A 16,238-nucleotide genomic window follows, 5' to 3' on the forward strand; every position below is an offset into this window, starting at 1 on the left:
AATTACTGTGTAATATTACCGTTGTAAATTGAAAAGGGTTCTTTTCAAGGTTTAGCAGTACCGGGCTGCATTTTCTAGGTGCTATGGCAAAATATTCATTCCTCTAATATTTCAAAACATGCACAAAATGTTATTTATATTGTACTGTTAAAAGAGACACGCTTAAAACAGTTGTTTAATGTTAGGTTATTATCAGTACTACTTTAAAATTGTCTTCCAAACTATCAGTTTCACTTTGAAAATCAAAAGAAAATGTTAAATGCGAGAAAAATTTATTTTATAAGAAGTAGGACCAAAAAGGTGTAGGTTTTGTGGAAGATGTAAGAATAATGTATCTCCAATAATTTAAATGTTGCAAGCATAAAAACGATTTTACGAATGACGAAAAATGTTACTGCTTAAATTATAAATTATTTTAAATGCATAAAATATAATTATTGTCAAATAAAATTATTGAAATCGACTGAAGAGAAAGAATGGCTATGTGTTATTAAATTATGTTTTAATCGCTTGTAGGAATAACGATCTATTTACTGACGTGATAGTTGTAGAAATGTAATAAAAGGTGTCACGCAATTTAAAAAAATATTTATCATGAACGATATAAAAACTGACGATTAAAAAACGTAGTAACAGTAACAAGACTGTCCTAATATTTAAAAGAATATTATGCTTTATGTAGTAAAAAAATAACTTGCCTACTTAAACTCTTTAAGTATATCTATGTGTAACTATCGTTGTAATGTCGATATGTTAGTAATGAATGTAAAAAAGCAAAAATGTGCTGAAAATGATATTACAATATTCTCAAATATCACAAAGCTTAGTATTATTTTTGGGAGTAAAGGATTATTTGTGTAAGATGCGGCGTGGGGTATTTTATATATTTGTTCGACTACGATTCCTATTTGTGTAGATAGAGAAACCAATAAGCACAATAATATTAATATTCTGTTTCACTCAACATAATGTCAAGTGAAATAGAGAGACAAGTATTTTTATTGGTTTCTCTTTCTTCACTCTTACCAATAAGATTTAAAGTATTTTAATAAATTATTTCCAATGTTTATGTTGGCAGTTACTTAAAACAATTAAGTTTATATAAATTTGGAGATTTATGTATATAAGTTTATACAGAAATGGATGTAATAATTTTTAATTGTGGCACAAACAATAAATGAGACTTAGAAATCGATATTTTATTTCGATACCCTTTTTATAGTTATGTTAAAATGTGTTGTAGTATGATTTCATATTATGGAATGTTTGTTAAAAAAAATTCTTTATTGTAACTACATAATTATTAATTATACTTAACATATTTGATATTATATCTAATAAGATTATAATAATGAAAGTAAAAACTCTTATTCCTAATTGGATAGCAGCCACCACATCAAGTAGTGCTCCAGCGAAAGCAGGTGAGGTGATTGATATGATGATAATGATTCTCATAATTTAAAAAAAAATAGGCTTTCGTACAAAATTGTCCGCTGTTGTATGCAAAATGCGTGTGTGGTTGCGGGCTTGTTGCGTACCCGTGCGTATTTTGCGTGCGTACTTATTATTTTAGCAGCTTTGTCATATTGTGTAGTATTACGCCTCTAGTCCACCGACGATGCAAACTGCGAAACAGCGGCGAACCGATTTACTGTCTCATCCGCCACACGACAGTGCGTTATACATGCATCTCGCTCTATTCCTGTTTCGCGCACTGGTTTCGCAGATATTTCGCTGTACGCAGCGTCGGTGGACTAGAGGCGATAAACTTAATAATTGATATAGGAATTAAGTCATTAAGATTAACAATATTAATTGGCTTCATAGTGACAATTTCAAATGCGTAAAAAAAAACCACTAGCATAGTGTAAAGCATAGACATAATATATATATTATGTCTATGGTGTAAAGTTAGTTATAGTTCATCTTGCTAATTCTACATTCATGTAAAAATCCTTATCGTTAAAGTTTTTCTTTTATTCATCTTAGATTTCAATTTTTTGTTCGCAATTTTTTTCCATTTAAAATACATATTAAGCATTTATATGCTTAATATGTATTTTAATCTTATAAAATAAATACGAGAATTTATTTTAAAAATGTCCTTAATTCCTAGTAATTCACCCGTATTTTAACCGACCAATGGGTACATAAATTAAACTTATGATTGTAATTCTTTTATTTCATGCTGCTATTGACCTATTGGATCTTTTACTATTGGGTATCGTTTACTTTTCACTTATTCCTACCGATCTGCATGCTTTACTCTTTAACTCACTCGACACTGCACCAATAATAAATACGATGCATTGACGGTCAAGCTCAACATAAAAAATATAAATACAAACACGCCATTTTGGACATATAACTTCCTAACCTCGACTACGCTTCGAAACACAAATCTTTTGTTACACCATGCTTTATTATATTCTCCTCCGGTGCCAATACTATTTACTCGATATTTTATTTATACAATGTACATTTCGATTTTAATAAACCTATACAAACCGTCGAGCGTTTACTTTTACCTGTAGTGTCCCTGACTGATGTGACAGCTCAAATAACACCGACGTCTGTGACCACTCCTGTTTCTACAGCGGCCAAAGTTTCCCAAGCCACGGCGAAAACCACACCATCAGAGCCGGACGTCGCTTTCCCCGCGGTTCTTAAAGGCTCGCAGAAACAAAGAGTGCCTCCGCCCGTGCCCCCTAGAGGCTCCCCAAAAACTAAACGCGGCGGTGCACATTCCCAAGCGTCCAGTCATGACACTAAAGGTGATTATCAAAATTTGTTCTTTACTGTTAACGACTTACCAGAACCGTATCGCACGAACGACGATGATTTTTACTTCTATGGGCATGATTTGAAGTATAGTGATTCTGTTGCATGCCGTACTCCACCCTCTATTTCTGCTCATACCTATCAAATGCCAAAACTAGAAGCTTCCAACTCTTTCTTGGGTTACGTGCAAGAGGGAGACGTACTCAAGGAAATACCACCTCCAAAGGGCTTAGTCGCGCAATCGAATATGATGGCTAATTTCAATATAAATGATGCAATACGTGAACACTTGGACGCTGGGGAGTACGACGGTGACTCTTTCACCGACTCGAGTAGCGATGAATTTATCGTCGTCCACGAAATAAAAGAAGACAATAAAGTTGTTGTAAATACAACTACAATATCGTTGTTGAAACCTACGAGACAAGATACATTCCAGACAGAAGACTCGCAGTCTTTGGACACCTTAGATTCTCCGAAAATGAAACTAAACGTTCCCAAACCCGCGCCGAAACCGAAATCTACTCCCAAGACGCAAGGTTTAATGTCGAGAATAAATACGTTGAAAAGAAATTTGTCCAAGAAAGAGAACAACGATGAGTCAGAGAAACCGAGTGAAAGAAATAACACTAGGGGCGGTTTGATATCAGGTCTGACCAAAAAGTTCATTTTTAATCAGGCAAAGAAAGACAGAAATACTAAAACTACACCGAAAATTGAAATAAAGCCGTACACAGAGGAGCATTGCGTAGAAGAGGCAAAGAAGGAGCAGGAAGTGTGTATGATGAAAGCGAGATCGAACATAGATTTATTCCAAAGGCAAATTTACAAGACGCAATCCGAAACAGAAATCAACTCTGTTATATCTTCGCGAGAAAGTTTGAGTGTGAAAAGAAACGTTGAGAATCGCCAATTCGTTACCGAAAGAAAGAAAATGTTCGAAAACTCTCCCCAGAGTCAGGCGCCGAATAACAGAATTCCGAAGCGACCTGCTCCGAGTAGAAAAGGCCGAGCCCCGCCTCCCCCTCCACCACGAATAAAACCACAGCCACAGTCCTTAGTGAGTGAGAGAATAAGCAAATTCACCGTGACGAGAGTTCCCGAACCCAATCCGCCTATACGAACACCTAGAGCGGGTATCAAGGAAAATAGAGCGAGTTTCAAAAGAAAACTCGACAATAGAAAGATTTATGTCATGCAGAAAGAGTTTGAAGAGATACTTTAACTAGAGTATACGCCATACGGAGTCTTTGGGTGTTTAATCTATTTTGGTTAGAAGCGAAATGCAATCATAGTTACGGTTAAATGTTTAGAGAATCTTTAAATGTATGTTGCATGTTCTGTAAGAATTCGTTTGAATAAACAAAGCTGCGTTTTCTTTTCTGTTGTTATTTTATGCATCTCTTTTATTTGTTTCTCATTCCTGCTTAGCGTACATGTCCCTGCTCGTGTTGCATGTTTGTTTCTCATTCACTATGTTACCCCTGTAATGCTCATCGACCAAGCTAGTTCATTTAGTAACGCTAGTTGTGTATCAGCTGGCGTGCCGTTGTCCTGTTGCTCGACGCCACCCCCACCGTTCGAAGAGTCTCTGCCCCAGAGATCGAGTAGAACTAATTCATCATCAACCACCTCTTCGAGCGCCTCAGGGCGGCGGCGCGGCGCGTCGAGTGCTGCGAGCGTCATGACGACGTCGTCGGCGTCATCCCTGGCGCTTACACCGGCGGCCCTCAGCAGCGCGAGGAGTAATGAAGCGAGGTATTGTTTTCTCGTTTATAGAGAGTGATAGCATTAAGGATGTTGTATAATGTTATCTCTTTTTTATTTACTGGCACTTATTTGCTCCAAACACAAATTGCCGCTGTCACAATTTTTCCTGGTCCACAATTTATACTGAATTTTAAATTTAATTCCCAAGTAATGCATTATTGTGGATTTAATTAGAAGATTTTGTTTCCTTTTATAAATTTGATTTTACATTTAAATATATAAACTTATTAATTTCAGCGTGTGTTGGACACCGCCCGCTTCTGTAGAAGGATCAACCCCGACATGGACGGAGGGAACGCCAAGTTTTACAGAGTCCAGCAGTAGCGAACAAGGTTAATGTCATTTCTTTATACATTATCATTAATCTCATTTAAGTTTGATTATTATAAATAAAAGAATATATTTATTATATTTACTGAGTGGGCAAAAATACTGTTGTAGAAAACAGTAATACACTTACTAATATAACAAATGAATACAATAATGGCCGTCTGTATAACCATACTAGCGCACATGAGCGCGTATGCTAGCGCACGTGCGTACGGGGCGGATGTGTGAGCGTACGTGCGTGCACCGTGCGGACAAGCGTGCGTGCACAATATATACATGCGTGCGTACACCAACCTTAAATGCGTGTATTACCTGCGTACGTGTGTGTAAATCACGAGTTCATCACGTGACGTGTGTTACAAAGGCTATCCACTAACTCCGGGGCGAGGGGTGACTCCGAGCACGGGGCGCCGGTCCCCCCGCCCGCCGCCCCCGCCGAGAGCCACACAGATCAACTGCCTCACCACTGAAGTGGTACGTACTTCACCATAAATATCATTCTCATAGCAATAAGTATAGACCTTTTTATACGTAGGTCACAATCAGAAATATACTGCTTACGCATGTGTTAGTATGTAAAGGAGTATGTATCTGAATTTGATGACAAGCTTATGACTTATTCAGATACAGGTGCTGTTCTGATACAACAACAACAATATTCTGATAAAAATTTTAAACTTCCAAAATATCTGAATCAGTTTAAGTAAATAGAGCTGTTTACTATTTAAGCATTTAATCGATTTCACTTTTTGGAAAATTTAAATATCACTACAACTGCTCTAGTTACTTACCTTAATAAGCAAATTACCCAAGGCTTTTACTAAACTGAATTGGCTAATTGACATAATATCTTGAGGAAATACATACTTTAAAAAATGTAAGCGTTTTAAATGCCTGTAATTTAGTACAATTTATAATAATTACTAAAGTATGTAGTTTCTTGGGCGCATTTGAACTAACACACAGTGCACGCTTACAATGGGTTTTTATTGGTATAATTTAGGAAATAAAAAAACCTAACAAAATTCAAAATCGCCATATAACGGCAATTTCGTGAATACATACAGTGAAAATTTGTTGACATAAATTGCAAAGAAACCAGTAGTGATTTGGTAACTATATTATAATTTTTAGAATTGGCAACACACAATGGTTGCTAATAATAATTTTTTCCGACGCTTCAGCATAAAAAATTATAACATTCATAAAAAATATTCTAACGTATTCATTTGCCCCTAAAGAAATGTTTCTTTTGTTAAACACTTTTCAGTTTTCTCTGTACCAGGATTTTTTACTGATTTATACGAGAATATACTCATGAATACGTTAGGAAATTAATTATATACAGCGTATACGCATTAAAAAGCTAATTTTATTTTTGGACGCCGCTTACCTGGTGGGTTTCATAGTTGCAATTGAAGAAAAAAGTAGAACTAGATTATAAATGATGAAAATTGTGCGTTGATTTATTTGTTTTAGTGTTATCGATGCTAGCTTACTAGTTGATTATTTATTATAACATTACTTATTCTCATTTTCAATTTTAAAATTACGTACGAGTATGTGTGTGCTTCCTGTATGGAAAAAATCAACATGGCTGCCAGGATGAAAAAGATTTTAACTATGTCAATAAAATATGTGTTATAAAATGTTAATTAGTTGGTAACATATTTTGTAAATGGTGGCGAAAACAATATAGTGCCATGCCTAAAACCCTTTTTTTGAATTTTTTGTAACTCTAATGTTAAAGTACAATTTCATACTTACATTGAATCCCTTCTCAGAATTCATAGTAGACGAATTGACAAAGAAACATATTTTGTACATTTTTGCAGATTTTCAACTGTACAAGATTTTATTTTTTCTACTGCTCTTACTATGTAGATATTTTTGGTGATTCTACGGTATTTTTACTTACATAGAAAGCAACATTTTTTTTACCTATCCTATTACGATATATTTTTAATACACTAGGTGTGTAAACTCTTCAATCGAAATTACTTGTTAAAGTTCACCTGAGGGGGCGAACAAAGCAAAGAATAAAACATCGTCCTTGTCTTGTCACTCTTACGATCGTCACTCATATGCCAGGTGAATGAGAACGACTCAAAATCGTCGCAAAAACAAATTTTTGTTAATAACTCGATATATATAAACATGGGCGTACCCAGGATTTCAGCTAGGGTGGGGGGGGGGCTGCATACCTGTTTCGAGAAGATGGTTTGGTATATTGAAACAAAAGATCATGAAAATTTACTTTTATTAATCTGATTGAAAATATTTTGTGTTTCCAACACTTCATTTTGCGTAGAATAGGTAACACGTTTTTGTTTATTTTATCTTCCAGGGGTGGGGCAACTGCCCCCCCCCCCCCCCCCCACCTGGGTACGATTTTTACATTATCTATTAAATATTGACTCAGTTGAATACACTGTTTTTGGAAAAATATTGAAAAAATGTGTAAAGATGCATCTTTCTGATTTTTTACTATACTTAGAGAAAATTTTAAGGTATATCGTGTTTTCGCTACTACAAACCCTCGCAAATATAATGCATAGTATCTTTGTTTAAGAGGAGTCCACACCACCCTTTTTTCCATACAAACGTTGTCCCCTGTTTCCTCCCTGGATAATGCTAGTAGAGTTATAATTTTTTTCCTGAATATCTAAGGCCACTAATACAATGTCCCTATGTTTTCTTTTTTTTCATAATTTAATTATTAAATAAGATATGAACGTTCAAAAACCCAAAAAAATGACCAGATTTTCTGATGTGTTCAAACGTCCAGAAAACAGATTTGGCTAGATTTTACAAAAAAAAGCAAAACATAGGAACACAGCTCAAGCCTTTTTTTAATATTTTAATGAAAAAAGTACTTAAATCGGTTAAGTTTTGGAGAAGGAATCAGGGGACAACGAATCGTTGATTTTCTGGATTTTCAGCAGTTGTCTCTATCGCGTTCTGCGGTGTAGGCTTGAGGTAAGGGAGACAGCTATAGATATTACACGTACTTTTTTTTCATTTCTCTAGCCCCTGGTGTATCCTCTTAAGAAATGAAACAATTCGTAGCTTATTGTCAAGTATAAAGAAATGAAATATAAAATCGTGAATTTTGCTCTCTACGCCCTCTTAACGAGAGTTACAACATTTCAGAAGAATCAGATAAGTTTTATTGGAGCATGTTAATCATTTAATTATAGTAATGTTGTTAAACAAAACGACGACGACCAACAAAAAGTATTGTAGTTAGTGTAAATTGTATCGAAAAATGGTTGTTGTAAAAGCAATTACTTATTTGTTTAATTCATTAAGCGTACGTTACATATTCTCAATAATTTATCTTTTGTTATATCATTGTATATTATCAATCTCAAAAAAATATAGAAAAAATTATTTCCCAAATTCCAAATGCTAGTACTATCATTAGCGCACGTCTGTATCTTCAGAAACAGACTTTTTATAAACAATATAGGTTAAATTATCAAATTGCAATTCTTCTTAAAAAGGCTTTTTATTTGTGCATATCATTATCGTAAAAAGTAGTTTTTGTATTGATTAAAAGTAAAAAAATTACACATTTATAAAAATAAATAAAAAAGTATAACAATTTAATGTTATGCGTTTCAGCGTTTCAAAAGCATTTGCTACTAAGTAGCTCATAATATTTGGAAAGTTTTTAAAGTAGGTTTTTGTTAAATTAATTTTCTGTTTCTATAAGCATGGATGATTAGGTCAAATTATATAATTATTAATATATTAATTAGATTCGTCTGTAATTCTTTTATAAAACACGGTATTAAAATTTATGCATGACAACCTAATTAATCATTTTATGCTATTTTTTTGAGAGTTGATCTGTTATGTTTCTCAAACTTTTTGAGGTAAAGCACAAATTATAATGGAATGCCAAAGAAAGTAACATTAGTTTCTGATCAATAATTAAACAATACAATAACCGAGTGAAACAAACTTATATTATGGAATAACCAGGAATATCGTTAATATTGTAATCTACATGAATGCAGCATGCTTTAGTAGGAGATGCTTAACCCTGCTAGTGCCCAACATTGCTCAAGTTAATACGCTTATCCCTTGTAAGTAACAATAATAATTATTTTATCAATACTAATATACAGTGGAAAGTTTTGTTTGTCTGCATCAAATAGACTGAATAGACATAAAGTTTGACCCACTACTAAATATCCAGCTACATAAGTCGCGGGCAACATCTAGTCATAATATATCGAATAGTAATCCATAGATGTGAATTAACAGGTAGAAATAACTCATCTGGCGTCAGAGACAAGCAGCATAACGATAAGATCATACGACGTCCACCAGACGGAGAGAGGGGAGTTCAGTTAGACACCGACACGCAGTCTCTGCTACACGCCAACGTCCAAAAACCAAAAAGGTTCCGTGTGCGATTTTATACAATCAAGGAGTTGAATGAAATATTATAAGGTTTATCGGCAATATTTTTGTGTTTAGATGCGTTTTGTAGATAGAATTTGTGGTTCGGGGTATCAAATAAGGTTTTTAAATATATTTTTTTGTAAAAACTGTGTTAAAAACCTTTATATAAGTACTTACTTATAAATAAATATAACTTAAACAAGGAATAATATCAACCCATAATTTATGTTATACAGCACAATATTTTGTACATTTCAGTTATAAAATCGCACACATTTCCAAATAATCTTTCCTTTTTTTTTGTTGAAACGGTTGGGTGATTTCGACATTTATTTCAAGATTAAGGCAATTAAAAACAAAAAAATGTGTTATGGTCTTTTAAGCCATTATGTACATGATCTTTATTATTATTATTAATAATATTTTCATAGAAAGTAATCCTGAGTTTCTTCTGTAAGTTAACATTAATTATTGTTATCATGTAATGGGGCCTTCCTTAGGTAATTTGCTAGAAACCTAATTTTTTTTAACTTGTCATTAGATATACGAATATTAGCGAAATCATGTTCTCAATATTTTTTTTCTAAGCATTTTCTTATATTTAAGTAGTAAATTATGTTACTATATTATTATATACCTATTTATAATAATTATAAACATAGTATTCAAGCAATCAAAAGCATAATAAAAATGCATACGCAAGAGTATTTTGAACTTATTAAAGAAAACAAACTCTAGATTCTAGAATATGTTATTTTAGAATTTTGAACTCAAAAGTAAAGACCTTTTACACAAACCCCACCGAGAGTCCTGTGCCTTTTTATTTTTATTTTGTTTTCATAACATAATAACATGCAATATTTAGGGATTTCTGACAAAATCTGTGAGAATGGTGGATTAATTCTCTCCGCATTGTTAATGTATCCTAATTTAAACATTTTTAAACTACTTATATTTTGCTCATTTAAATCTTACTATTAGATACTACTGTTTTTTTTTTCTTTAACGATAATATAATATCGTGCTCAATTTTAACTTTATTTAAATGTACCTGTTCTCCTGTATATTATTTCAATTGGACAATGTATTTTAATTGTACCTATCCATTATTACCATTTGCTTTAAGTTAGATAATCACCAGTATTTATTGAGTGTGCTATTGCACTGCTATAATATTTAAAATTTAGGCTTAAAGAGAATTATTAGATATGTTTTGAAACAATATACGTTCTCCATAATACTTTACGTTTGTCAATATTAACAATGAAACAGTTACTCAGCCGCAGAAAATTATTGCAGGCAATAGGTTCAATAATAATACAAAAGATACACAAGATACAAAAGAACAATATTTTATGTTATATTTAAATGCTTATTTATGTTGGCAGCTAAGTATACAATGAATAGCAAAAGCTGGCATATCCGCGTTATACTTAATGTAATATATAAAATAAGTCGGGTTTTCCTTCCTGACGCTATAACTCGCAGAACGCACGAACCGATTTCCACGGTTTTACATTCGTTGGAAAGGTCTCGGGCTCCGTGAGGTCTATAGAATTTTTTTTTTGAAAAAACTTCAAGAGAAAAGCAGGAAAACAGGTAAAATCATTTTATGACAAAATTGTCATAAAATGATTTTCCCTTTTTGCCGGGACTACTAAAATAAAATCAATACTTATAGCAGACAATATTATGACCACGATCATTGGAAGCTAATCGAATAATTTAATTTTAACCCAAATAATATTTAAATGGCAAAGGCAATATTATTTTAGGTTAAAGTTTTTTGCAGTAAACAAGAGTGTAACTTCCAAATAGTAAACGCTTGTCAAAAAACCTCTGCCAAGTACCCCATAAACAAAACCTAACTCCATCGAATAATCAACTTTTTTCTGTAATGTGATACACGAATCTCTGAAATTGTTAAATTTTAGCTAGTTTTTTTACGTGTAATGTAGATTTGTTAATAAAATTTGAATATAATATTTGAATAGTGCTCCTATTCTCCATGAAGTTCCATTTTTGTCTAATACTGAAAAGAAATGGGACGCTGCATTTACTGGCTTTCTTATATTATAATCATGCATAATATATTAAATGACTGGGTCCGTATGTATTCGAAAAGGGACCCGTAGCTTAGACTTGTTGTAAATACGTCCTTTTTCAGTGGTAATATTATGTAGATTCAACGTTGTGCCAACGTACAAAATATTAATCCTTTTGAGAATGAAAATATCTCTCTACTTATACTTAATATGTTAAATTCTGCGACTGCGAGACTATTCACAATTTCTGATTTATTGGTAAACGTTCGGCGCGGCGCAAGTCTATTGGCTATTGCGAATAAAATGTCGAATCCGAGTCGAATTAGGCATTGTGAATCAGGCTTGAATTTGTTTAAAAACTGTTCTAACGTTTACTGTTTGTATGTAGTGTACTAGCTTCACCGTCCGTTGTTTTGATAAATGGACAACTATTTTGTAATTTAAATTTGACTAGTTCACAAAATTTTGAATCGTTTACCACCTAGAGTGAAGTAAAGTATATTTCCACTGAAAAATGTCTACTCTTAAAACTGTTCAGATCAATAGATATGGTTGTTGTTAAATATGTAATGTACAGCGTTTTTGTATTCGTCCTGTTGTTTGCTAGTGCTATATGTTGTAATGTATATGTAAAGCTGTGGATTCCCAGTGGAGCGTTGGTTCAGCCTTGAATTGTATCTGTTACTATTAACCTTAGATAATTGACAACCGTTTATTATAAATGTTTATGTGCAATAAATAGAAAAAAATTATTGCTACTTGTAATAATTTTTGTTATCTCCAGTTTTGTTAAGAAAAAAAAAAACATTTGTGTTCGGCGCCATCTAGCGTGTGCAACATTAAACGCTCCACTCGGCGAATCCACAGCATGAGAACGTACTTATTCTGTAAATCGAGAATGATCGATTAAACGTGTATTTCAACGTTAAACTGTTTTTATTTTTATGATTCCTTTAGTAATTAATATTTTATATTTTACACACTTTAAAGTGGATATTTCCATAATCCTACCGGTACTTACCCCAGGATGAAAATGTCAATAACATGTTTGTGTATAAGAAACTATAAGAAATTATATTAAATCGATAATTCGTATGAAAATATAATCATGAAAATATATTACAAGAAAAAAAAATGAAGATACAATATTATAATATTAAATTTTTCCATAAATAGATAAGGAGTCCTAAAAAACAAAAGAATTTATATTGCACTGAATAATTGAGTGGTACTTATTTAGGGTTCATCCAGATATTATGTCATAGGGAAAGTGGAGGGGGAATACATGTTATAGGTATATAAATTACAACTTATAAGTTACAACGCTTAACGCATTGTGAATGAGACTCCAGGTTTAGGGCATAATGTCTTAAGCTTGGCAGTGGGGATGGGGTAAGGGGAAAAAGACGTAATATATGGATGCCCCCTCAGCGTTTTATAGATGTATGTATGTTCACTATCTCACAATTGATGTGCTAACTGACACGGTTTTGGGTTTGTACGAGGTAAGCTGTGCACGTCTTTTGTACTTGTTTTAAAAGGACGATTCTACTTATTAAACCTGTTCCGAATGTAATTTTCAATCTCTCCTATGGAGTGAGAACGAAACGTGATTGCTTTCACTTTAACTGGAATCGGCCTTCAGCAATCATCTTTGTTCATACAACAAACTAATTATTTTTTTTAATTTTACAGACAAGACTGTAAATGATATAGCACGTGATGATTTACCAAAGAAAAGGTGTGTATAAATTTGTATAATTAAGATAATATTTAGTACGATCAAATTAATAAAATCAGCGGAAATATTTCGTGTAGTTTTGAAAATCGCTACAGTTATTCCTTGTGATATCCAGATGAACATGTCAAAAGTCCTCAAGGGTGGGGGGTGAGCTAAGAGTGTAGGGGGGGGTCAAAGGACCCTTTTTTTAGGTTTTTGCTCATAAGTAAAAAACCTGCACAAATAGCATTACGGTTACTTCTAGGAAAATTTTCTACTTAAAATTTCCTCTAAATTATGTCCTATAAATTTTTTTGTACGGTCGATACTTTAGGAACTACAGGGGGGGTCAAATTCCTCAAAAGTGCGAATCTCGAAAATAACACGCATCGAACGTCCGAGACTAAGAAAACAACTTATTCTGATTCAAATACCTGCTATTCACAGATAATTATTATTTGTCCTAGCTGCTATTATTACAAAACGTTAGACTAGTCACCATGGAATTAGGAAGTACTATACAGCTGGAAGGCTTACTTCATCATTTTGAAATATTAAAATGAACCTTACTTCCATGTGCTAAAGTATTATTTTTATTAACTAATATCTCCTTATAGTAGCGAGCACGAGCGAGAAATCGATTTTCTTGGTTTGTCCCTTTCGCACAATTGCCATGTAAAATATACGATAATACATTGGTAGTAAATTGAAAAAAGCATTTTTCGTAGAAAACGATAAAATAAGGCATAAATATTATATAAACGACATGTTTTAATACTGCGCTTTCCTGCTTCAGTTTAATATTATTTAATTTCAATAATTGTTACTAAACTGAGCTTCTCAGTTGTGCGATTTTCTTTTAAAATGTCTTAAGATTTACACATAGGCAAGAAGCATGGTTACACTAGTTTGAAAGGGACAGACCAAGATTAATGACCTCTCGCTCGTCGCATGCTTAATGCACAGTAAGCTTTCCAGCTGTACGAAGTTCTTACTAATTCCATGCTAGTCACTCTTTCCACACGTTTTGTATGTGTGCCTAATATCGAAGAGCTACGAGCGATAAGGACGACGCTATACGTAAGCAGTGCAAATGCTTCTCTTTCCTTTCTTACCTGGCGCGACACAACTTCAGCTATTTACAGGAAAGGCAAAGTGTCAGTTGTTAAGCTATTTGATCAAAAACCAAAAATCAAGGATATTGCCGCCATCTTCTACAATCCAACATCAACATCTGAAGAAATAGCAGAGTCAGGAGAAAGGATGTTTTTGACGATGTATCGTGCAGCCACTGATCAGCTTGATCTTAACAGACATCGATACTCAGTTTTTGTCAAATCCAGCACCAAATCCAAACCAGATCTTTCCTCTCTCCCACCTACAAAAGGATCAGCAAAATTTCACTCATTCCGAGTGTTCCACCAAGTACAAGAGTGGTTAGGTAACGCACTGCCTCCTGAAATGTGGGGATGGAAGCGAGGAGCTGATGGAAACCTCGAGCCTGTTACCACTCATGATCCTCCAGCTCCTGACACCGTGCTGAAGTCAATATTTTGTCGCTGCAAAAGTGATTGCACTGGTAATTGTGGATGCCGAAAAGCTGGTATCACGTGCAGTCTAGTATGCAACGGCTGCTTGGGTTCGTGTACAAATGGCGTACCTGTAGATTTGGTAGATATAGAAGGTGAAGATGATGATGATGTAGTAGAAGAAAATTATTGATTTAATTAAGACTGTCTAATTATTATTTTCTAGTTTTGAATACATTTTGAAAACATACCAATTTTATTTTATTTATAAAACCGTCTCATTTTTTATACCTATATAAAGTTGAACACTCTGTAACTTCTAAAGTGTCGACCATACAAAAAAAAATTATAGGATCAAATTTAAAGGAAATTTTATGTAGAATGTTTTCCTAGAAGTAACCGTTACGCTATTTGTGCAGGTTTTAGACTTATGAGCTAAAATCTAAAAAAAGGGTCCTTTGACCCCCCCCTACACCTTTAGCTCACCCCCCACCCTTGGGGATTTTCGATATGTTTATCTGGATATCTCAAGGAATAACTGTAGCGATTTTCAAAACTACACGAATTATTTCCGCTGATCGTCCATTTTCGGCTTAATTTTCTTAGGCTAATTACCAACAATACTTAGTTTATGTTATTCTCATTAGGGGTGTTAACTATTAGCATAGTAAATTAAAAATGCAACTATAAAATGAAGTGGCCAGTCAACTACAAATAAATTTTAGCTTGTTAGAGAAATGAGGTCTATTTTTTTTTCATCCATTGAACGAAATTGGCGGCGAACACTCCAAGAAAATACGTAAAAATATACTTATGATTTTTTATTGTTACGATTGTTTGGATGGGAGCCGGCCATATTCTTTGTATTGCATTTCGTTCCTTCTAAATGGCCTTTCCGTCAATACTCAATGCACACCCCGAGCTTACGTCTAGATGTAGCCCTACTTGCCTTACCTAACCATCAGACTGAATCTGAATCTGACTGAACACAAAAAAAAAGTAAAAACTAAGTTCTGAAAATAGCATCTATTACTGCAATGTTTTCACGCTAGACGTCAGCACAAGCGTCAAGCACAGACATTAAACAAAAAGTTTTGTTCGACATTAACGACAATTCTCTATACGAATATTCTATAACATGTCGGATTTTGGTCGGATTATTTACCGTATGTCCTAGTAGCGCCCTCTACTCAGACCTTTGCCTAATATTCTCTATTGTATCTGAGAATTATTACCTATTCATTTTTATTTTGTTACGCTTTAATCTTCTTTTTTTTTCAGATTAATATATTTAATGGTGTAGAAAGGGATGGAGTTAGAAAATACCTACTTACAAAAAAAATATAGTCCTAAATATACTTATAGAAAAATTATGTTAACTTATTATTTACTTGGCTTATATACTACGGGCATAAAGGTAAGTTAAAAAAAACTAAAGCATGGTAAAATAGTCAGGTCTGTAGTTTTAAATAATTATAAGTTTATAATTGTATCACTAATACAAAATTGTTAAATTGGTTTTATAAGGTGATTTTGTACTTTTGTATATTTTGATTTAAATAAAAAGATGATTGTTATATCAAGAACGAATTTTATTTATATTTCCATATAACACAACCAAAATGACAAAAATACACTGACATTTTT

General features: G+C 33.4%; 1 protein-coding gene across 1 annotated transcript; it reads left to right on the forward strand.

The window, feature by feature from the left end:
* The first annotated feature begins 1,351 nt into the window (after positions 1–1,351).
* LOC121736347 lies at positions 1,352–4,156 on the forward strand. Its single transcript, XM_042127486.1, has 2 exons — positions 1,352–1,421; positions 2,598–4,156. The coding sequence occupies exons 1-2, from the start codon at positions 1,352–1,354 to the stop codon at positions 4,004–4,006; spliced, it is 1,479 nt and encodes a 492-aa protein (XP_041983420.1). The 3' UTR covers positions 4,007–4,156.
* The last annotated feature ends 12,082 nt before the right edge of the window (positions 4,157–16,238 follow it).

Source organism: Aricia agestis, chromosome 2, assembly GCF_905147365.1.
Source record: "Aricia agestis chromosome 2, ilAriAges1.1, whole genome shotgun sequence".
NCBI lineage: Eukaryota > Metazoa > Arthropoda > Insecta > Lepidoptera > Lycaenidae > Aricia > Aricia agestis.